This window comes from Psammomys obesus, unplaced genomic scaffold, assembly GCF_907164565.1.
Source record: "Psammomys obesus unplaced genomic scaffold, mPsaObe1.curated_primary_1811, whole genome shotgun sequence".
In the NCBI taxonomy this organism is placed as follows: domain Eukaryota; kingdom Metazoa; phylum Chordata; class Mammalia; order Rodentia; family Muridae; genus Psammomys; species Psammomys obesus.
Genome location: NW_026596046.1, coordinates 25176805 through 25199284, shown reverse-complemented (window position 1 = coordinate 25199284; position 22480 = coordinate 25176805). Strand labels below are relative to the sequence as shown.

Below are 22480 nucleotides of genomic sequence, written 5' to 3'. Positions count from 1 at the left end.
AAAATGAATACAGGGAGAGCCCTTGGCATAGTATCAATACAGCTTTGAAACCATAATATGGCATGGTCTTGGCCGAGCCTCCCTCTACCTTGGGTCTCTTGTCTTGGCAGCATAATAGATTTGGGCCTGTTGTGGCTGTAAACATATTTTTGTTTTGGTCCCAAGTGTGGGATTTGGGACTGATTCAGATGGTCCACAGCAGCAGTCTATTTGCCTCATGTGGGCTCTGAGCTCTTTGCCAGCTGTAGATAGTTTAAAACTGAGTACTCTGGAGAGAGAATAAATGCCAGAGCCCAGAGAGTGTGGAGGCTCTGAGAAAGAACAGGGCTGCTCCTGCTTCCCCTTGCTGCTCCTGGTTGCTGTTGTGAGACAAGAAGTTGGAGATCTCCTGAAACAAGGATTGGACTGGTTCCAAGGAACCCGATGACCCTAACCAGCAGGAAGCAGCTAAGAGACCTGTGCTCCTCTCCCACTAACCTTTTCTCTTTCCAACCTGGTGTTGGGATGTTGGAAGGGATTGGGATGGAGTAGGGAGAAAAAGATAAAAGAAATGTAAAAAAAAAAAAAAAAGAGTTTTAAAAAAGTATGCCAACATGGACCTCTTGGGATTGTTGTGGGATTCAAAGGTAATGAAGGGAAGTTGACCATCACACATGGTCAGCCAGTAAAAATATGTGAATTCAGTAGTATTAGTTATGTTCTGGCTCAGTGTTCTGTTTCATGAGCCAAGGGTCTCCTTTCCACACCATTAAGTTCAGCAGAGCACAGTTCACAATCTGACCACTCGTACTTCCGTCTGCACAGACTGCAGAGGCTTCTCAGTAGCCTCAGTTTCAAGCGTTCCATCTCACATCTGAGACACCATTAGGCTCTTTGGTCAGTGAGTTCCTCTTGGGTTGTCTGAGAACTCTCCAAGAAACACTTCTATTCTAATGTTCCCCCACTCAAATGTCTATCACCGCCCCTGAATCATCCCATCCAAATTCCTCACTATCTGCATGTTCATTCTTACCTTCCCCATCTTGATAACAGACTGACATTGTAATATCTTCAGTTCAGGACCGACTTTGACAGTTTCCAGTCGTGGAGATAGATGTTCAGTCACCAGAGAAAAACGGCCATGGCTGTAGACTGGGCTACATTTGTAAGGGCCATGGAATGACTGTTGCAGGCATTACAGACATCCAAGACAGTTGTGGGAATGTCTAGAAATGTCTAGAGACTCTCTCCTGAAGTAAAAAAAAAATACCCAAAACTCCTCTGGCAGATCACTTAGATCTCTTTTTTGACCAGAAGGTGGTCAATCATTGGCAAGGAACCAGACTATTAGGATAATCCGAGAAAAAGTAAGACCTTGTTTCTGGAAGGGTCAAGGCAACTTTAATGCTTACAACAATTTGGAGGATGAAAGACAACTGGGAATATGAGGCAACCAGCAAAGCCCTTCACTTTCAGCTTGTTCTAGCCATGTGCCATGCATATTCATATTTACCTCCTTGAAACTCATCCAGTAAATCTTTGCATGCCATGGCCTATGCTGGACCATCCTCCCAAAGTATACCAAAATCCTTTCAACGCTTAGATCTAGAACCAATAATACACAGATTTCTTTACCATAATGAGTTATCTCAATACTAGTGTCTAGTAAACTAGATAATCCAAACCATACATTATTTATTGGTCTATATGGCCTTGGAATCATTCTTACTTGGGTTGTAAACTCTTTAAGAACACTTACCAGGAATCATCCATGAACAAACATCCTTATTGCATTTGAAACCTTATGTGTTCATGGTGACTGACCATAAAAATGATGTGTAGTCAATGCTTGTTGAATTTTTTCAGAAGAGCCTCTCTCTTTCTCTCCTTCTCCCTCCCTTCCTTCACTCTATTACCTTTTCTTCTTTTTTCTTTCTCTCTTTTCCACCTCCTCCTGTGCCTTTTTTGGAGGGTTGAATTTGAACTAAGGCTTTTGTGCATCCTAACTATATGCTTTTATCACTGAGATGCACCCTTAGCTGCAGAAAACCTTGTTTAAGTGTTCTCTTTGGTATGGGCTTCAAGACAAGATGTTTAGTACCTTAGGAGATCCAGGGAAGAAGAAGATGTAGTTCCTTGCCTGGAAGCCTGTGATCTGGGAGAAGAGACAATCCAAATGTGTGGAGGCGAGGAAGTTCATCTTTGACTTCAACCAGGATTTTCTCTTTTCCTTTTGGTTTAGCAATTTTTCTATTGCTCTTATTGAGGACTATTTTGCACAATGCTGGAGATAGCACATCTGGGCCTGCTCTAGTTTGCTTTTCTGTTGCTGTGATAACAACCAGGACCAAAAGCAAGCTGGGGAGGTGTGGTGCCTGGCTTTATGTCTTATCTCAAGCTAGAGTCATCTGAGAAGAGGTAATGTTATTTGAGAAAATGCTTCTACCAGATTGGCCCATGGGCAAGACTGTGGGGTATTTTCTTGATTGATGTGGGGTGCCACCCCTGGGCTGGTGGTCCTGAGTTATAAGAAAGCAGGTTGAGCATGCTACCAGGAGCAAGCTAGAAAGCAGCATTCCTCCATGGCTTTAGCTTCAATTCCTACCTCCATCTTTCTGCCCTGACTTCCCTCAGTGATGGAGTATGATCTGAGAATTGTAGGATGAAATAAACCCTTTCATATCCAAACTGCTTTTGGCCATGTTGTTTAACACAGCAATAGAAAGCAAACTAAGAGAGTGAGAATGGGTTTATTTCACAGTTCATCACTGAGGGAAGTCAGGGCAGGAACTCAAGAAGAGGCCAAAAGAAAAACCATGGAGAAAAGCTGCTTCTTGACTTGTTTCTAGGCTCTGGTTCAGCTAGGTCTGCCAGCCCACAGTGAGCTGCATCCTCCAAAATCAGTCAGCAATCAATAAAATGGCCCAGAGACATCCCACATGCCAATTTGGTTGAGGCAATTCTTCAACGGAGGTTCCAGTGTGTCAAGCTGACATTCAATGTTAGTCTTTACAGATGATGAGGATTTTTTGTTTTTGTTTTTAGCACCCTTAGACATGCCCTTCTTGATCACTCCTTTCATTTCTAACATTAGCTAGCTTTCCTAATTTTTGATCCTTCTTGGCTTAAGAAATGATTGCTTAAGGCTCCCTAAGAAACACATTCAAAAAGTTTTCGGTGTTACCCACTAAGACATGGAGATTTCCAGAGATTTGCGTAGGTATAATGGTCTGATGCCAGAAGATGAAATAATAGAAATAGCTCTAGGAGCAGGCTAAGTGAAGGGAGTTCTGCATGGCAAAGCAACTTTTGTTTTTCTTCAAAAAGCTTTGAGCCAGTAATCAGTTATTTTTCCTCTATCCTGGAACCTTCCAGAGAAATTGCTCTCCTTGATACTCCTTTTGGACTAAACTTAATGTGAGCCAAAACAGCCTTGAGTGCATTTTATGGGTCAATGGAAGATCAAGGTTGTTTGAAGAAAGGTTTCCTCAGCTCCTGCTTGAATGTACAAATTTCCTGGTTTGACGGAGGAAATCCCCCTCACGATTACTCTTTGATCGGCCATGGCTAGGATTGCCAGGGACAAAGGAGGAAAAGGACAGAGCCAGTAAAAGAGAAACAAAATCAGTTTGTTTAAATGGTCAGGGAAATCTGCCTCTGGCTAAAGGAAGTCAAACCCAGAACACCCCGTTCTACTTACTAAAGTCATGTGTCTCCAGCTGAAGGAAGGAGAGTACCATCTTTGTGTCTACATGGCAACACTTAGTGATCCTCCCCTCCCAGCTGCCTGTGCTCAAACTCACAGATGGCAATGGAATGCCTTCGGCGGAAAGCACAGGGAAAGCTGCTTCTTTGGTGGTACAAATCCTGGGCAGGCCACATACGATTAAACATGTAGTCACTCTTAAAAATGTAAATCTTGAGATCTCTACAAAAAATAAGCCAATTCTTTCCATGAATGAAATGCACATAATTTAGACACAGGCAAATGTTCTTTTTCTCCCCCACTATTCTGCTTCAAACTGTTTCAGCAATGTGGGACTGAGGAACTACTTAATGCACTCTTTATGATGTTGGTGTCAAATGATAGCTGAACAATGTCCTTTGGGATATTTGGGACATGAGGGGCTCCTCGTGCCTTATATCCATTCCAGCAGGGACTTCTTCACCATCCTGGACTGCCCTGCTGGTCTGTCTGGAAAAGTGCCCGCTTGTGAATCAGAGCTCTCGGCAAAAATGACACGTCTGCAGATAAGCCTTCAAGCTTTTACTTGTCAGAAAAAAATGAAAAGAATGTGCTTTTCCCTACATCTTCATTTTTATCTTAAATACCAGAAACCCTAGTGGTAACTTTATAGCTCCAGGGCTTCGGTCCACTCCACAAACTGGAGATTGTCAGGGTCAGCATTAACACTGGAGATTCCCAATGACACTCCTCATTGTGTAGGTGAAAAAATTCAGGTCCAAGAAAGTGTGGGACACTTACAGAAGGTCACATGGTTGGCGACAGGCACCGGGATCAGAGCTCATGTTCAGGAGCTCCTGTTAGTATGCAGTGGGGGCCTGGAAGGCTTTACTCCTGCTCTCTCCAAGTGGTCTTACTCACTTTGCCGGGATCTGCCTTTCACCTTCCCTTAAGCTAGTGGCTCCAGCGGCACGACCAGCCTCTCTGGACCTTGCTAGGTATGCACATTTTCCGGCCCCTTCCTACTCACGTACAATGTGTGTCTTAACAAGTCCTGCAGATAGTTTTCATGTGTGCTAAAGATGGAGGCACCTCCCTCACTTTAATGTCAGTGCCAACCAATCTAACAAGGGCATCAGATCTACCTGATTTCATAGCTCCTTTTCAGTTAGGCTCTTCTGATTACTCACAGCAGAGGTTCACTTGAGTTAACTCTGGACAAAGAGGGTGCATTGCACAGCTGCGATCAGGAAGTAGGATGGAAAGCTGTCATCCACTCAGGCAGCACTAGGGACCAGCCACTGTCTTGGCAGCTCTTTCCCTCTCCCTCCTGCCTGGTTCTCTTTCCATGAATCCCTTCATCCACTGCTCTATTTCCTGTTCCTTTATAGCTGGCATTTGTCTTTGGCTTACCATGACAGAATCTGAACCATCGCATCCTTTCTGTCTTCATTTCCCTTCCAAACTAGAAAGCTCTTTCTATATAATTTTTTTTTCCACATCAAACTCCTGGAAAGGACACTAACTGGCCCAGCTTATCCTTTGAGTCAGCCACTGAGTTCATGTCAGAGACAGTCCTTGTTCCCCTTATTAGGGAACCTACTTGGATATTGAGCTGCCGTGGGCTACATCTGAGCAGGGGTTATAGGTTATATCCATGAATGGTCCTTGGTTGGAATATCAGTCTCAGAAAACACCCCTGTGGCCATATTGTTTGGATCTATTGCTCTCCTTGTGGAGGTCCTGCCCCCTCCAGGTGACCTCTAATTCTAATGAAAGAACCTGCCTCAAAAAATATGGTGGAGAGCAATAGAGGAAGACACCACCTGTAGTTTCCACATTACTCTCTATCCATGTGTTCACTCAAATGATTCATCTTGGATGTGTTGTTTGCTACTGTAGTTAATTCCTGACATTGGATGAGTTGGCATCTATGACTATGCAAGGTGGGTAACTATACAGAGGAGTCCTAAGAATGCCAATGTATCTTGGGAGAGAAATCACCCCTCCTGGCTCAGCAACCCCATGAGTGAGACACAAGAGTATATTGGAAGTTTTGGTGCTTTTAAAAACTCAGTTATGTTATGTAAACATGTTTTTGTTTTAATGCCAGGTATGGGAGATGGAGCTCCTTCAGTTTGTCACAGCAGCAAACTATTTGCCTCATGCAAGCTCTGAGAGGGGCTCTTTACCAGCTGCAGATAGTTTAATTCTGAGGCTTCTGGAGAGGGAATAAATGCCAGATGCCAGTGAGAGAATGGGGGGGGGCTCTCTGAGGAAGAAGGCTGCTGGTGTTTCCCCCCTCTTGCTTCTGGTTGCTGTTGATGCAGAAGAAGTTGGAGATCTCCTGAAACAAAGATTGGACTTGCCCCAAGGAACCCAACAACCCTAAACAGCAGGAAGTGGCTAAGGAGAACTATGCCCTCTCTCCCCACTAACCTTCTTTCTCTCCTACCTGGTGTTGAGGTGTTGGAAGGGATTGGGGTGGAGAAGGGAGAAAGAGGCGTAAGAAACATAATGATTGCTCCTCCGATATTTTTAATGTGCCTCCAGGACTGAGCACGGCTGCCCAGACACAAGTTTCTTAATTTCACAGGTGGAAAAAATTAATCTCAGCCACATAATATAGACTATGGCTTACTTCAAGATACCGTTGCTAATTGATTATAGAATTTCATTAATTAGATCATAAGTAAATAGAACTGGAAGACATTATAGTAGCCATGTAAGCTAATGCTGTCACTTTAACTCACTACAAATGACTGAAATGGCTTGCCCTAGGGCATGTATACTGGAAGGGGATCATAGGTGAAGAACCCAGACCTCCTGACTCCTAGTCCAAGACCCAAAGCCAGGAAGTCCAAAGAAGACAAGGAGACTCAGGGGCAGACCTCACTTGTTCTCTAGGGAGCCCTTCTAGCAGTGCCCACTGAAATGGTTTGGCAGAGGAGTCTAGGTGGAATAGGTATGGAACAGTCTTGGCAAAAGGAATCTGTTCTTTAGCGCCCTGCAGGTAGAGATGAGGTGGGTCTGATGATGTTAATCTTTGTTTTCTGCCTGCCTTCTGATTGTGCTAGGTGTGTGTGTGTTTGTGTGTGAGTGTGAGTGTGTTAATCAAAGCTGATAGTTGGGTTTAAATCAAGACTGTGATGTGCTCAAAGACTGTGTCCTGGGTATCAGGGGCTCCCCCCATTTGCCAGAATAAGTTTGCTGTTTTTCACACTGACTTTGTTCAGGAGATTGGCATTCGTTTTTCCTGTTTGGCTAGAAATGGACTGCACATTTAGGAAGTGCACATTTAGGAAGCAGAAACATATGATTTGTGTCCCAGAGGTTCTCTTTGTATGTGTAAAGATAAAAATGTCCCGGTGAAAGAAAACAAGATTCATTAGACATATTGAGCAGGAAGCAGGAAACTACAAGGCGAATGAAACTTAACCACGACTTTAAGTTAATGGAAAACTTTACCATCAGTAAAGCATTTAGCGACACCCACCCCCAACCCCAAACCTTCACGACAGGCCCCATGAGGTGCACAGTTTCTGTAATGCAAGCTTGGGGGTGGGGTAGCTAGGTTGCAGGGATGTCTGGTATTATTATGGTAGGGGGAGGTGACATTGCCCATGGACTCCAGCCCCACTTCTCCATCCACCATGACATACTGCCTATTCCACATGTGAATTTGTGTGTGTGTCTGTGCCTCTGTCATATGCAGGTCTATCATGCAAGGGAGTTTCTTAAAAGGCACGTGTTTGTCTATCAAGCATCACCTTCACCAGGCCCCCAAGAAACTGCACTGTGGGTTCAGGAAAAAGCACAGAGCTGAGTTAGCTGTAAGGTTTTGGACAGGCTAGTTCCAGTTTCCTTCTTAGTAAAATAGCAAGTACTCTGTGGGAGTCCCAAGCCTAGGGTCTAATCACAGGCATCGTAAGCATTCAATAAATGACAGCTGTTAATATCCCATGTGCATGTAATACTGGTTTGGGTGCAGAAACACATCTGTTTGCAGGAAAGAATGGGGGATTGGTTCAGGGCCAAGGGATGTTATCTTTTCTCAAATCCAAATAGATCTTTGTGTGTTTTCCACAGAGCACCCAACTAAGCTGATTAAAAAACAAAACAAAACAACAACAACAAAAACAACAACAACAACAACAACAACAACAACAAAAAAAACCAAAACCAAAAAAAACCCCAACAACTCAGCACACTTTTCTGTCTAAGTCCTTGTAAGTACTTGCTAATGAATTTGTTATTTTAAACAAAGTTACAGATCAAACAATGGTATATGGTGGCATTTCAGAGGACTGAGAAGCCCATGTTCTTGAGCAGTGTCTTAGTTTGGGTTACTGTTGCTGTGATGAAACACCATGACCAATGCAACCAGGTCCACATCACAGTTCATCATCAAAGGCAGTCAGGACAGGAACTCAAGCAGGGCAGGAACCTCGGGGCAGGAGCTGGTGCAGAGGCCATGGAGGGGTGCTGCTTACTGGTCTTCTCCCCATGGCTTTTTCAGCTTGCTTTGTTGTAGAACCCAGACCACCAGCCCAAGGATGGCACTACCCACAGCTCTCTCCCATCAGTCACCAGTTAAGAAAATGTCCTATAGGTTTGCCTACAGCCTGGTCTTAGGGGGAAATTTTCTCAATCGAGGCTCCCTTCTCTCTGGTGACTCTGGTCTGTGTCAAGCTGACATGAAACTAGCCAGTATAGGCAGGGTGACTGGGTCAGATAACAGATGGTGAGCCAGGGATCTTCCAGAACCTTGTAGGGCCAGGCCCTTTCCATATGGAATCCCCAAATCTTCCCAGGCAGCGTAAGTATTACTCTTATTTCATATAGGAAAGGCCAAGTGGGGGATGGCAGGTGGGCTGCTACGGTAGTTACCAAAATTATCAGGACCTGAAATTTGAGGCCATGATTGCCTAAGTTTAAGGCCTGATCTCTTTCCACTTCCCAAAGTCCAACTCTCTGATAGATTCTCCTTCAACCAAACCTTTCATCAGGCTCCTCAGCCTTTTCTGATAGACTCAGTGGTTTTCCCTCTCTTCCCTTGAAGAATCCAGTCTGAGCAAGAGTCCTGCCAAGTTACTTTAGCAAAAGTTTCCTACCTTTGATGTCTGATCACCTTGAAGCCTTATTACCACCCAACTCCAATTCTAGCTTATAATTCCCATTTTCATGGTTAGAATTGAGTCTAATCTTTTCCCTCGGAGCAAGAATCTGCATAGTGGTTCCTAAGCTTATAACAATGTCTTCCACTTGAATAAAGTCTGTCTCACTGTCTTAAACAAGTACCATGAATACCTTTTTCATTAACACCTCCATTTACCCACACAGGTTGGACAGCACACTGAGACTCAAAGTGTTATATCCACAGATGTGTGTGTGCCACCTGGAGTCTGAGAGAAGTGAGGAAGGTACAGACTGCACTGGTAAAGGGTAGGTAGCTAGGGAGAAGAGCATGGACCCTGGCTATCATTCTGGCTTCCTCATTTGGGTTGAAATCTGTCCTGGTATCTACCCAGCCTCACCTCTGGCTTTCACTTCTTCCCAGTCACCATTAGTGAGTGCCCCCGCCAGTCAGATCTGTGCAAACACAGGCAGAGGATGCACCAGGAGAAAGGTACAAAGGGATGAGGAGATGCTGTGGAGAGCTACTCAAGACTCTTAGGTACCCGCAAGATACTCTGGTATCTCCTTCCAGGCTCCAAGGTGATGTGGAGCTGAGGTGTGTTGAAGTGTTAGTTTTAGTGTTGCAGCCTCAATTCTAGCGTTGGCGTTGGCTGGACCTAGTTAGCTTTGGTGGGGGTGCAGAGCCTTCTACAGAGCATTCTTTGTTAACGGCAACCTGGCAGGAATGTCTATCATTTCAGAAACGGAGAGGGCCTGGCTCTCCTCCTCCCCTTGGCCCTGTGGTGTTCTTCCCTCAGATGTTTATCGATGAAGCCATCCTAGGCCAGGCTTCAGATGAGGCTGGGGGCTAGAGCAGAACCCAAAGTCTCCTCACCTTTCGGAGCAAGGCGGGTATGAAATCAGCACCTGGAAAGGGGCCAAATGGAAACCCAGAGCAGCAACAGCTCAGAACGCCACATGTCAAATCACTTAATTGGGTAGTCATCCGAAGAAGGGTTAGAAAAATGCACCGTACTAGGTGTGAGGATCTAATCCAAGGAGACAGTTCGGTATGCCTGAACGTGCCTCAGCCTCAACCAGCCGCAGACCAAGGGCCTGACTAGATCCTTCCCCTGGGGAGTGGCCCTCCAATGGCATCTGGTAATCATCACCAAGACCCTGGGCAGTCAATCACTCATGGAACTGCAATGCCCAACGTGTGTGCCCAGCCCTGAACTATGAGGCAGTATAGTAAGCAATCTGGAAGTTTCCTGCTCACTCCCAGTTTGGAGAACACTGTCTCAACTATGCATCGTGAGAAAGGCTAGTATCTAGACAAATAAAATTAAAAATGCCATTCTTTTTCTTGGTAGAAGCGAACACATATGGGAGTATTAGAGATAGGAGCTAGTGTTATAAAGAAAACAAAACAGTGTAATGAGACCAGGACCAGAGGGTGATACAGAGCTGAGCGTGGAAGATGGGAAGGAAGCAGCCATTGGTCACCTTCCGGGAAGACTGCTTCAGCTGGTCTCACACCAGAACACACCATTAAAAGAGAAATTCCTCTTGCTCTTTGTATATCCCTCAGTTTCCAACAACTACATCCATAACAGCAGCCAACAGCAACAATACAAGTCTTCAAAAAAAGAGTAGTCTCTTTTTTTGTTTGTTTGTTTTTTGTTTTTTGTTTCCTATTTCCCATTCCCCAGAGAAACACTCGTAAGTCCGTCAGGTCCAAAGGAAACTCCGTTTTCCAAAATTCTCGTTAGACAAAAGCCAGTACTACTAAAAGGAGCCATTTCCCTTATCACTGACAGAAGAGTCAAACGGTTATGTGTGGTGTGCATTATCATACCAAAGTGTATGCTGGCCTCCAGCCTCTCCAGGGTCATAAGGACTTGTTACACATTTCAGAGTCCATGCTCACGTCCTAACCTCAGCTCTTTTTACCACTGCTCCTGCCCTAAAGTTCTCTGACTCTTGGCCTTCCCTCCCATGGGCTGTTCATTTCTCCTTGTAACCCTGCTATTTCAGCTAAGCTTCTTTCTTGGTCCTTTCTTTGTCTTGCTCTCTCACTCTTCTCTCCCCCTCTCTGCTCTGCTCTCATGGTCAGGTTCAGACTGCTGGTCATGTTCAGCCTACTACTTTCTCTCTGCTCTGGACTCTTCCAGATGCCTCTGGCTGCGCTCTCTCTCTGTCTCTGTGTCTTCTCTCACTCATCTGAAATAAAAACCTTCCCCTTGACCATACAAGGGAGTAGTCCTGTCATCAGTTTATAGAGGTCATCACCAGCCTTCCACATGTCCCCTCCTGAAGAGCTGTCTGCTGACCCAGGAGGAGTTAGCCAGCTTAGAAGATAGGGTGGTCCCTATTTCTGTACATTCCTAACCCTAATTAATTCCATGTACCCTGAAATGCCTCCCCACTTTTTCCTCTTAGCTTGTTTTTTGTTTCTATTTTTTTATTTAACAATTTCATACATGGTTATTCTGAATATTTGCTCATTTCACCCCCATTACACTCATTTGTCTCTCCCCTTTTGAAACTCTTCTATTCCCTAATAATCAGCCCTGCTTTAACGTCTTATTTTTATTTTTATTTTTTGACTCACTGAGTTTAATTAAAGTTTCTTGTACATTAGTGGGGCTTATTTACTGGAATATGGGCAACTGATCAGTGGCTATACCACTGAAGAAAACAACACCCTCTTCCCCAGCACCCATTGCCTGTCTGTAGCTCTTCAGGGAAGGAGGGGTCCTCAGGAGCTCCCTCCTCATGACACAAAGTAACGACCACTGTTGTGCAGGGCACTGCAGCTACAGTGAGTTCATGAACAAAACCTCCAGACCATGCTACCCTGCAGTCCTCTTCCCAAACTTCTGGCTTATATGTTCTTTCCAATCCCTCTTCTGGATGCTTCCTAACTCTGAAGCAGTTGATAACAGATATCTCACTTAGGGCATAACAGCCCACAGGGAAATTTTTTTTAAAATTCAAATTCTTTACATTTATTTTTCACAGCGCAGCACAAATTAACAAAGCTGTTATAGATCCATGATTACATGTTCCCCATATAACAGATGATTTAAAAAACAAGTGGTTCGTAAGTGGGAGTGGTGGTACAGTCCTGTGACCCAAGAGGGTTGATGCAAGGGGAACAAAACATTTCAGACAGCTTTGCTGCAGTTTCTGGGCGAGAACCTGTCTTTAAAAACTAAGCCACACACACCAGGTGGTGGTGGCGGCAGCTCGTGCCTTTAATCCCAGCACCTAGGAGGCAGAGGCAGGTGGATCTCTGTGAGTTCGAGACTAGCCTGGTCTATAGAGTTAGTGTCAGGACAGCCAGGGTGACACAGAGAAACCCTGTCTCAAGAAAATAAAATAAATAAATGATAAATAAAGATAAAAAGTAAGCCATACAGCTCAGTGGCCAAGTGGGTTCCCTAGTAATGGGAACAGGGACTGTCTCTAACATAAACTGAATGGCCTGCTCTTTGATCACCATCCCCTCAGGGGGGAGGTGTCTTGCCAGGCCACAGAGGAAGACAATGCAGCCAGTCCTGATAAGACCTGATAGGCTAGGGTCAGATGGAAGGGGAGGAGGACCTCCCCTATCAGTGGACTAGGGGAGGGGCATGGGTGGAGGGAAGGTGGGATTGGGAGGGGAAGAGGGAGCTACAGCTGGGATACAAAGGGAATAAACTGTAATTAGTAAGAATAAAGATAAGAAAAGTAAGCCATAACAAATAAAAGAAAATCAAAACAAGAAATCTGATTTATAAATACTCTACAAATAAATTATATATTTGTTTACAGTATACTGTATATTTATAATTGTTTTCCTATGATGTTCCATTACATATGACATTATCTAGACACACCTTTTATTGTTAATGGAAGAACAATATAGTTACAATGATTAGGTACCTTGCACTGAGAACCATTAAGACCCTTTTTTGGGGGGCACAAATATATTTATACCTTTGTTTTTTCAGTACTAAAAATGAAAGCAAAGCCTCCCTTTTTTAGCTTTAGGAGAAAATGCAATGCCATATTCTTTGCTTAATAAATTGATATTTTACATAGAATCTATGTCAACTCCAAATGGAGATATACTGATTTAAAGAATAGTAAGAGACAAGTACACAACAAGGACATTTGCTCAACCATGTTTGCACCAGCTTTATTCGTAATAGCCAGAACCTGGAAACAACCCAGATGTCTCTCAAATGAGGAATGGATACAGAAATTGTGGTATATTTACACAATGGAATACTACTTAGCAATCAAAAAGGAGGAAATAATGAAATTTGCAGGCAAATGGTGGGATCTAGAAAAGATCATTCTGAGTGAAGTATTCCAGAAGGAGAAAGACACACACGGTATATACTTACTTATATAGACCTATAAGATAGGATAAATATACTGAAATCTATACACCTAAAGAAGATAAACAAGAAAGAGGACCCGGGGTAAGATGATCAATCCTCATTTAGAAAGATAAATGGGATGGACATTGGAGGTAGGAGAAAACAGGTAACAGGACAGGAGCCTACCACAGAGGGCCCCTGAAAGACTCTACCTAGCAGTGTATCAAAGCAGATATTAAGACTCATAACCAAACCTTCGGCAGAGTGCAGGGAATCATATGAAAGAAGGGGGAGTTAGTATAACATGGAGAGGAGAGTTGCTCCACAAGGACCAAATATATCTGAGCACTGGGGTCTTTTCTGAGACTGTTTCTCTGACCAAGGACCATGTATGGATATAACCTAGAACTTCTGCTCGGATGTAGCCCGTGGTAGCTCAGTAATTGGTTTCCCATAGTAAGGGGAACAGGGACTATTTCTGACAGGAGCTCAACGGCAGACTCTTTGACCTCCCCACCCTCCAAGGGAGGAGCAGTCCTGTTAGGCCACAGAGGAGGACTTTGCAGCCAGTCCTGAAGATACCTGATAAGGTAGGGTCAGATGGAAGGGGAGGAGGTTCCCCCCATCAGTAGACTTGGAAAGAGGCAGGGAGGAGATGAGGGAGGGAGGGTGGGATTGGGAGGGAGTGAGGGAGGGGCCTACGGCTGGGATACAAAGTAAATAACCTGTGATTAATATAAAAAATATAAAAAAAAGAAAGCTCAAAAAAAAAAAAAAAGAATAGCAAGAGAGTGTGTGTTGGGTGTCCAGTGCTACTCACTGTCCTCAAGTTACCCAGAGTTCTGTACAGAAAAGTGGAGAGGACAAATGGCGGTGACAGGTAGAGATGCTGAAGACAATGGGAACCACTTCTCAAGCCAACGCCTCGAACATTCATCATTTGGAGGTGGAGAAGATTCAATGTCCTCTTGTTAGCTATTCTCCCAGCTCATTTCTCTGTTGGTGGTGTTATTTTGCTGAGCGTGTATTTAAAATCAAATGTCTCTTTCCTGAGCCATTAACTCTAAGATAGCCTCTAGAGGTCCCAAGAAGCAAGGACACTCGAAACAATTTCTCACCCTCTACGAGTCAGCCCCTTCCTGACCCTCATCAAAGGTACTCACCGAGGTCGGCGGAAGGTCAGACCATAGTGCTGACAGGCCAGCCCTACAGTGGGCGTGTACACAATGGGCATGAACTTCTCCACATCTGAGGCCAGCACGCGGTAAAAGAGCTTCTCATTGCGATCTTGGAGAGTCATGAGAATGATGTACCTTGCAAAGGAAAGAAGAAGACAGCTGATCCCAGGAAAGACCATTGCAGCTACTTGGTAGACCCTGATTGCTGTCACTGTGCCTAAGAATGGAGACCTTCTCCAGGGAGGAGTCACACTTAGGGGTAGCCATCACCTCAACCCACTGCCTGTGTAGGGCATTCCATTTCCTTAGCCATTTGGGGACATTTATCTTCAGTTCTACATTCTACTCTCCCTGCCAGAACATTTACTGGAATGTTGCAGTCCTTATAGCTGGGGAGCCTTTTTAGCCTTACTCCCAATCACCTGCTATAATGAGGGTCTCTTGGGGGTGTTCAAAAGTAGTGAGCCCTGTGCCAGGAGCAAGCCCCCTGGAACTCTTAGGAATAGGCACACTCTTCACTTCCTGATTCTAGAGCATCAGTTTAGGCAAGTAAGAGAGGCCCATTGAGTTGGAAAGAAGTAAGAAGGCTAGGGTCAGATGGAAGGGGAGGAGGACCTCTCCTATCAGTGGACTTGGAGAGGGGCATGGGAGGAGCTGAGTGAGGGAAGGTGGGGTTGGGACAGAATGGGGTTGGAGGCTACAGCTGGGACACAAAGTGAATAAAATGTAATTAATATAAAAATAAAAATTAAAAAAAGATTCAATAAGTATATATTCTTTTTTTAAGTATATATTCTTATCAATAAAATTTCACTGCTTTGTATGCTTAAATAAAGAAGTAAGAAGGCAAACATTTCAGAATGGAGCTTTCACAATTTTATATTTCAAGCAAATATTTCTCTTTCAACTCCCATCTTTTTGGTGCACCTAACAGAAGAAGAGTTTGGACATGTATCAATTTATTAGTAGAATCTGTGGTGTAGCCTCTGGTTTGCTCTTCAAGATGATGTAACTAGATTTAGTGTGAGTGGAGAGGAACAAAAGGGAAAGAACATTTGACTTAGTGGTAAAATGGCCTTGGGATTAATGTGAGTTTAGTGCTTTAGGAGCGGGGACATGGTTGTGGGCAGGGGCATGCTTGGTAACTGCTCTTTAGAAGATATGGGTGGCTTGGAGGAGGCAGCAGGAGCCAGATGCAGGAAGTGCCTCATGTCCTACCAAACTCTGCCCCTTATAGCTGCCATACCCCTGGACCAAAGCCCTAGCCATTTAGCTCTATGGATATAGAGAGCCGCCATCTTCTTCCTACATAGCCACTAGAGCCCATAGCAAGATGAGATATTTGTTTAACAAACTTAGGGCTTGCTATGTCCCGGAGAACATTCTAAGCCCGTCACAAAGACAGGCATTTCATTCTCGTAAAACCTAATGAGTCATATACCATTGACACAGTCATACAAGTGAAGGACGGAGATTGACAAAGTAGCTTTAGTTATTCAGTGCAGGATGGTGGATGTCACTTAGTCTAGAATTAGTCTTATAACAACTAGGCTTTGCCCCCTCTGAATGATGTGTAGGAGAGGAGTTCAAATTACAGACGATGATGGAGCCAGCTGTGTGCACCTGGGTGGCGACTACAGTCTTCAGTAGCACTTAGCATTGACTCAAGGACTCCGAAAGGGGCTCTTTGTGTCTCCACTGAGGAGTGCTCAGAGGAAGCAGTGCTTTTTTTGTTTTGTTTTCTGCCCATGACCTTCGACATGGCATCTAGATCCTTCTCAACATATCCCCTCTCCATTTCCCCTCTCTGCACTGTTCCTCTTCTTATTCCTTAGGAGCCTCATCACTCCATTTTTGCCTCTTCTCCTTCTGCTCAGTGGACTGCCCTCCCCCAGCCCGGTGTTGTCTGCTGAATTGTTTCATCAAGGCTTCTGGGACTGACTCATCTCTAACACCTCTCACATAACACCTCCCAGAGTCCACTGTCAGTCTAGCGTCATTGTGGCTATGCTTTTGCTGTAACCCTCATCTCTAGGGAGAATGCCACTGCTTTTAAGGACAGAGCTGGATCTGAAGTCTTTCCAGACTTTCAGCCTTTCCCGAGAGTCTGGAATTCAGAAAACCCTCTGTGAGCCTCAGGACTGAGCAAAGAGAATGGATTTCAGGCACTGACTTACTTGTCCAGGTCACTCTGCTGATTTTCATAGTATCTCATGATGCGGAGGAGCTGGACATCCTGGCTGAGGAAGCAGGGCGGGATTAGGCCATGGATGCCGAGCTGTAGCCTTTCTTCCAGTGTAAAGGCCATGCCCTGGAGAAGAAAGGAACACACGCAGTGAACATACAGGAGACCAAGGCACAGAGGTCCTGCCTGTAGATGTCAAGAGTTAGTGTAAATCAGCAAAAAACGGATGGACCTCCTGCTGTTTAAAAGGGGGGCTTTCCCGTGCTAGATATTTTTGTGTCCCCTGATGAACTAAATGAGGAAGACAGGCACTTCATCAGACTAGATTTTGCCTTCTTAAAAAGTGAAGTTTCAATCCACAGAACAGAAGAACACTCCTGAATATGTCTCTCCATCTTATACCTTTAGAGGAAGCAACTTTATAAACGGGGCTATGAAATTCTTTTGCCTTTTGTCTTACAAACGTCATTATTTTCCAAAGCTACTTAAGCAGACACTTCCTCCACCATCTTCACGGAAACTGTTAGGTAAATGGTTCTACAAAATCCCCAGGGCTTTACCTGTTTATCCCTTCTTGCTCTGCCAAAGCTCTGGCAGCCACTCATCTTCTTTCACTATCTTCACAGTTTCACCTTTTCTAAATGCCGTGCAACTGGCAATAGAACATGAAGACGTTCTAGACTAGGTTCCTTCACTTAAACTTCATTGCTTTAAGGCATTTGTGCCTTTTCATGACTTGACAACTCATTCGATTTATCAACGACTGACATTCCACTTTGCTTTTGTGCCATTATCGCTGGATTTACAGTTTTATCCTATATTCCACCCACAACCACTGTGAGGAGCGTGTTAAGCTTTTCCCTTTATAGACAAGAGGGCTAAAGTAGTGGCCAGTGAATACATTGGGCAAGGTAGTTTTGCCATGATTATCTTAGGCTAGATGGTAGTAGATTTGATCCGAGGGGAAGAATTGGTGAAGAGGGAGAATGAAGAGTTTTTTGCACCTTTCACTTCCTGTTTGTATGTTTTGAAGGCCAGGAATCTCAGAGACTGGCTTCCCCCTGGATTTATAAAGTGATAAGGACGAATCAGCTCCTGCATGTCTTGAAGGACAGTTTCTTCTCTGGGAAGTACTTGGTCTCTGTGAGAGGTCTGCCTTAAGATTCATCACTCTCTGTTTAAAAAGGCACTCACAGGGACATTCAAACTGTTCCACACATAAAATTCCAAAGTTTATTTTTCTTCATCCAAGGAAGGTTTTTCCGAATGGTTGGAGACGTGGAGTTCAGAGGGGGCACTGAGGCAGATTGTCTTTTGGGGTAGAAGGTTTACTAGAAGGGTTATTAATGGTATATACTTATGTATAGACAGATATACAGACAGCATATCAGGGACATATGGTGTACAGCAGACCCATGAGTCAGAGTGGGATACCTCTCTTTAATATTTTAAAAGTGTTTTTGAGGTTATAATTATATAATTTCTTCTCCCTCTCCTCTAAACCTTCCCAGATATTCCCCCTTTCCATATATTTTTCAATTTCACAGCCTTTTAAAAATAAAAGTGTTGTTACATATGTGTTTGTATTATATGTATGCATACATTCTTAAGTACATAAACACAACTTACACAGTTTATATCTTGTTACTTATACATATGTTTCTGGCTGAAGCTCCTTTTTTTAAAAAATATAAATTTCAGAGGAAGCGGAGAGGTTTGTGGAATCTGTTCCTGACTCCTGGGAGGAAGGGGTGGAGGCAGGGGAGGGAATTCTGGAAGGAATATGCTTTTCTGTGGCTGTGGGATAAGAGGGGTATTTTGTTAGGGTGCACCCTTACATTGCTTCGGTATGCCTGCTAGTGGTAATATTGTGTAATCCTGGAGTAATCCTGGAGTCTGGCAATCTGAGTGTGTAACTTCCTTGGAAAAATGACAGGAGCATCCATCATTCTCATGAAATGTAGACACCTGAGGATTCTGGTTAGAGATCCCCAAAGAGCCTCTTGGTAGTGACCAACCTTGCCATTTCCTCTATGGCAGCTGTAAGAAAGAGGCTTCTGCAGGTGGGAATGGCCTGATGTAGCCGTGGACTCAACAGTTAGTTACCAGTTTCATACATCTTTGGTACTTGGCAACAGCTTGGCAGACAGGGCCATCACACTAGTTCCCAGATTCCTCTGTGGGAGGCTACCTGACCTGCAGTCTGGTCTCCTCTCTTTTCCCTCCAAGGGTCTCACTATGCAGCCCTGGTGTCCTGGAACTCACTCTGTAGACGAGGCTGACCTCGAACAGAGACCTGCCTACCTCTGCCTCCCAAGTGCTGGGACTAAAGGCGTGCCCCACCACACATGGCTGGACTGGTCACTCTTACCAAATACCACTAGGTCAGTGACTGTTAACTGATTTGGAAAGACTGTGTTTGCCTCTCCTTAGCTGCAGGGATTCCAGGCATTTAATTATGACATCACCTTTATTAATGGACACCGTGGCCTTTAATAACAGCCTGCTTCTCTCTACAAGCTTAAGTGTGTCTCTTGGCTGACTTCCATCAAATGCTTTTGTATTTCAGGAAAATGAATGACTGTTTAGCAACTGGCAATTTTAAAGATTTAAAGAAATTTACTTCTAGAAGCTCTAGATTTATAAACTAGCAAAGAAGAAAGACAATTTCGCAGTTCCATGACTCCAAAAGGGTAAGTACTTCATCTTTTTTTCTTTTTCTTTCTTTTTGGGGGGGAGGAAGGATGGGGGAGTGGTATAGAAGACTGAACCCACAGCCCTTTGGATACAGGAAACACTCTTCTCCCAGCTCATACCCCAGCCTTCTGTTATTTTAATTTTGAAACAAGGTCTCACTAAATTGTCCAGGCTGTGCCAGAATTCACTAAGTTCACTCACTTAATATGTGATCCTGCCTTGGTCCCCCAAACCAGGAAAATATAGGCACCTTAAAGACCATTCCCACCAGCAAAGGGGAAATGTACTAGAGCTTGTACTTATCTGTAAGAGAAATAAATTTTACTAAGTGGAACTCAGACTCTTGTTCTGCATGTCAAAAGTCAATTTCCACAGAGTATACTAAAGGTCCTGAGGTAAGAGTGGGGACTGCCACATTAGAGCTTTTCTGTGCCTGGTAAGTAGAGCCACAGACAGTATTATCTAGTTTTAATAAAACCCTCAAAATAGGACAAGTGGCTTTTGAAAAATGGCTTATTCTCATAATCAAATTTCAATCTCACTGGGACTGGAGAGATGGCTCAGGGGTTAAGAGCACTTGTCCTTGCAAAGGATCCAAGTTCAGTTCCCAGCACACACATGGCAGCTCACGACCATCTGTGATAATTCCAGGGCATCTGATGCCCTCTTCTGACCTCCAAGGGCATCAGACACATGGGTGGTGCACACACATGCAGGCAAAACACTTATCCAGTTAAATTTTAATATATATGTGTATATATGCATATATATGGAAATGCTGTAGCTGTTTGAGAGTTTCCAGCCAAGTGTTTACCGTCTGCTCTGGCTTTTTCCAGGGAACCACTGGACTAGCCCAAGACCCAACAACCACTGGGCTGTCTGGCTCGTAGGAGGCCCTATGACCTGTTTAATAACTGAAAGCTTGTGGCCACGCCTACTGTCAATACCTGCGTTGCATACGTTTTAATATTTTGCTTTTCATCCCTAGATCTTCTTCTCCTTTCCAGCCCAGGCCCTGAACTCTATTTTTTCAACCTGCCTGTGTTCCCAGGGCAAAACTTAACTTGTATCAGAGAGAGGATTTTTGGATATATCAGACCATCAAATGGCAGGGCTCAGGGGCAGCAGCCTATCAGATTGTACTGTGTTACAGCCTTCTGCAATTCTGAGAGCCTGGCTTTCTAGGGCCTTGCCCGTGAGGACTGAGCTTCTCTGGTCTTCTTTGGCGATCTGCCTGGTGTCTGTGGACCCAGAGCTCTGCTGTGCATTTGGCAATCTCTCCCTGTTTATTTCACAAGCATCAGTGAATTCCTATCTGTGCCAGGCCTGCCATGTTAGGCGCGGGGGTCGGGGGGGAGGGGGTCAAATAGGAGTAGTCTCTGGTCTCTGTCCTCATGAATCTGCTTGGGAAGACACATGGCTCAACATGGAATCAAAATCATGGCCCCTTCCATGGAGGGTGAGGCCTTTTACCACGTAAGAAAGAGCGCTGCCATTTCACGTATTGTGGGATGAAGGAATAATGCATTCAAAAGGCTTAGCACAGATGTGTGCACATAAAAGGCACTAAGTGAGCACCACATTGCTAATTTTGTTCAAGGGAGGTGGCACAAGGAATCTCATTTGTAGACACTGGAGGTGAGCCCTGTGGGGCGCTTCGGAGTTAGGCTGGAAGCAGGGGTTGAAGCGACTTCCCCGAAAGGGGACCGCTTGTCCCCAGGCTCAGACAGGGCTGCCAGTCACATTCATTCTGGCTGTCACAACTGGACTCACACCAGCGCCACTGTTCACCATACTCGGACTGCTTTCCGCGGCTGGTCTGCCAAATCATAGTCAATCTCTTCAGGGGGCTTTCTCCGCCACCCTTGTTCATATAGATATACTAAGGCCTATGAGCATCTGACTGGTCTGTGGCCTTCTGCAAACAGGTGTGTCTGCACTTCTGAGTTTATACACAACAAGTACACAGTTGTTTCTTCACACCGACGTGATTGTTAGAAGGAAGCATTAGCAGACACACGTGCCTCTCAGGCTCTCTGCCCCACACATCATTACATCATGCTCTTCGCTGACTGCTTATGTGACAATCAGCTTTCTCTATCAGTCAGCTATAAGGCACAGAGGGTGGTGTAGCTGAGACAGGGCTGTGTGTTCAGCCCTGAGGCGTACAGTTAGAGCCGATTAGCTGTTAGGGGACTGGATGACATTTCCTCCTCCTTTTGCACATTCCTTCTTGAGTGTATTTGTTTGAGATTTTCAAGACTTAGGGCGACGTGATTCTGGTTGCAAGAGGAAGTGGGATTACTAAGGCTGCTGCTCCCCCTCTTGGCATCACATTTACGAGGGCTCCTAGCACACTCCTGGGATGGTTATACGGAGTCTCGGAAATACAAGCTTTGGAAAGTCTCTGCAGACAACGACATGAGAATAGCCTTTCTCTCAGGCACACCACTGTTCTCAGGTATAAAATTGCATATCCAGAAAACCACTGCAAGTTCCCAAGAGGAAGTTTGGGAGAGGGCTCGGTGCGGGCCTCTGCTACTTCCAGCTGCACTTACATGTAGGAGGCACGCGACCTTCCAGCTACACTATTCATGGAAGTTCGTGTTCCAGCTTGGAGATGAGATTTGGTATTTCTTCCTGTGAGTACAGGCAGCCTGTGGCTGTGCTGCCAACAGTGAGAGTAAGAGGAGGCCGTGGGTAGAGGGGATGAAAACAGTGGTGTCCTGGCTTGGAACCTTCTTGCCTGCTCTGTTCCCACTTAACCCCTTTCTCCCAGACCCCTTCAGTTGAAATCTCAAAGAAAGGCTCAAGCAACTTTCTCCGCCGTGTGACTCCCTGACAGAACCTGTACAGTTCTTACTATTTGTGGGCTCTCTCCTCCTCAATTTCTGTATTTTCATCAGAAGCAATAATAGGTGTTTTTCTTCTCCCTGCTATACTACATCACCGTGAGTTCCTGTGACCAAGGGTGGAAGTTTCCTGTTGGATGGCCTTCTCACTGGGCACCTCTGTATTTCAGGCTCATTTGCTTCAGTGTGGTAGACTAGCAGTTTCTGGCTGGTAGGTAGGCAAACCATAAGAATCACTTAGTCTCTTTAAAGACTGGTATTCAGTCTAGAAAACCAGAAAATCTTAAATCTTTGTAAATTGTTCATGTGATTCTGGAATATTCAGATTTGGAAACTGCTGTCCTAGGTTCGTCCCTTCCTTCCTTCCTTCCTTCCTTCCTTCCTTCCTTCCTTCCTTCCTTCCTTCCTTCCTT

General features: G+C 44.6%; 1 protein-coding gene across 2 annotated transcripts in view; it reads right to left on the bottom strand.

Annotated features, from left to right (window-relative positions):
• The window catches only part of Me3 (malic enzyme 3), a 178756-nt gene that overhangs the window by 82489 nt on the left and 73787 nt on the right, over window positions 1-22480 (bottom strand). For both annotated transcript variants that reach the window (XM_055623496.1, XM_055623497.1), the window contains 2 exons: window positions 16511-16644; window positions 14319-14468 (listed from right to left, as the gene is read on the bottom strand). In XM_055623496.1, coding sequence (XP_055479471.1) covers window positions 14319-14468; window positions 16511-16644 — 284 coding nt within the window. The remainder of the gene's footprint in view (window positions 1-14318; window positions 14469-16510; window positions 16645-22480) is intronic.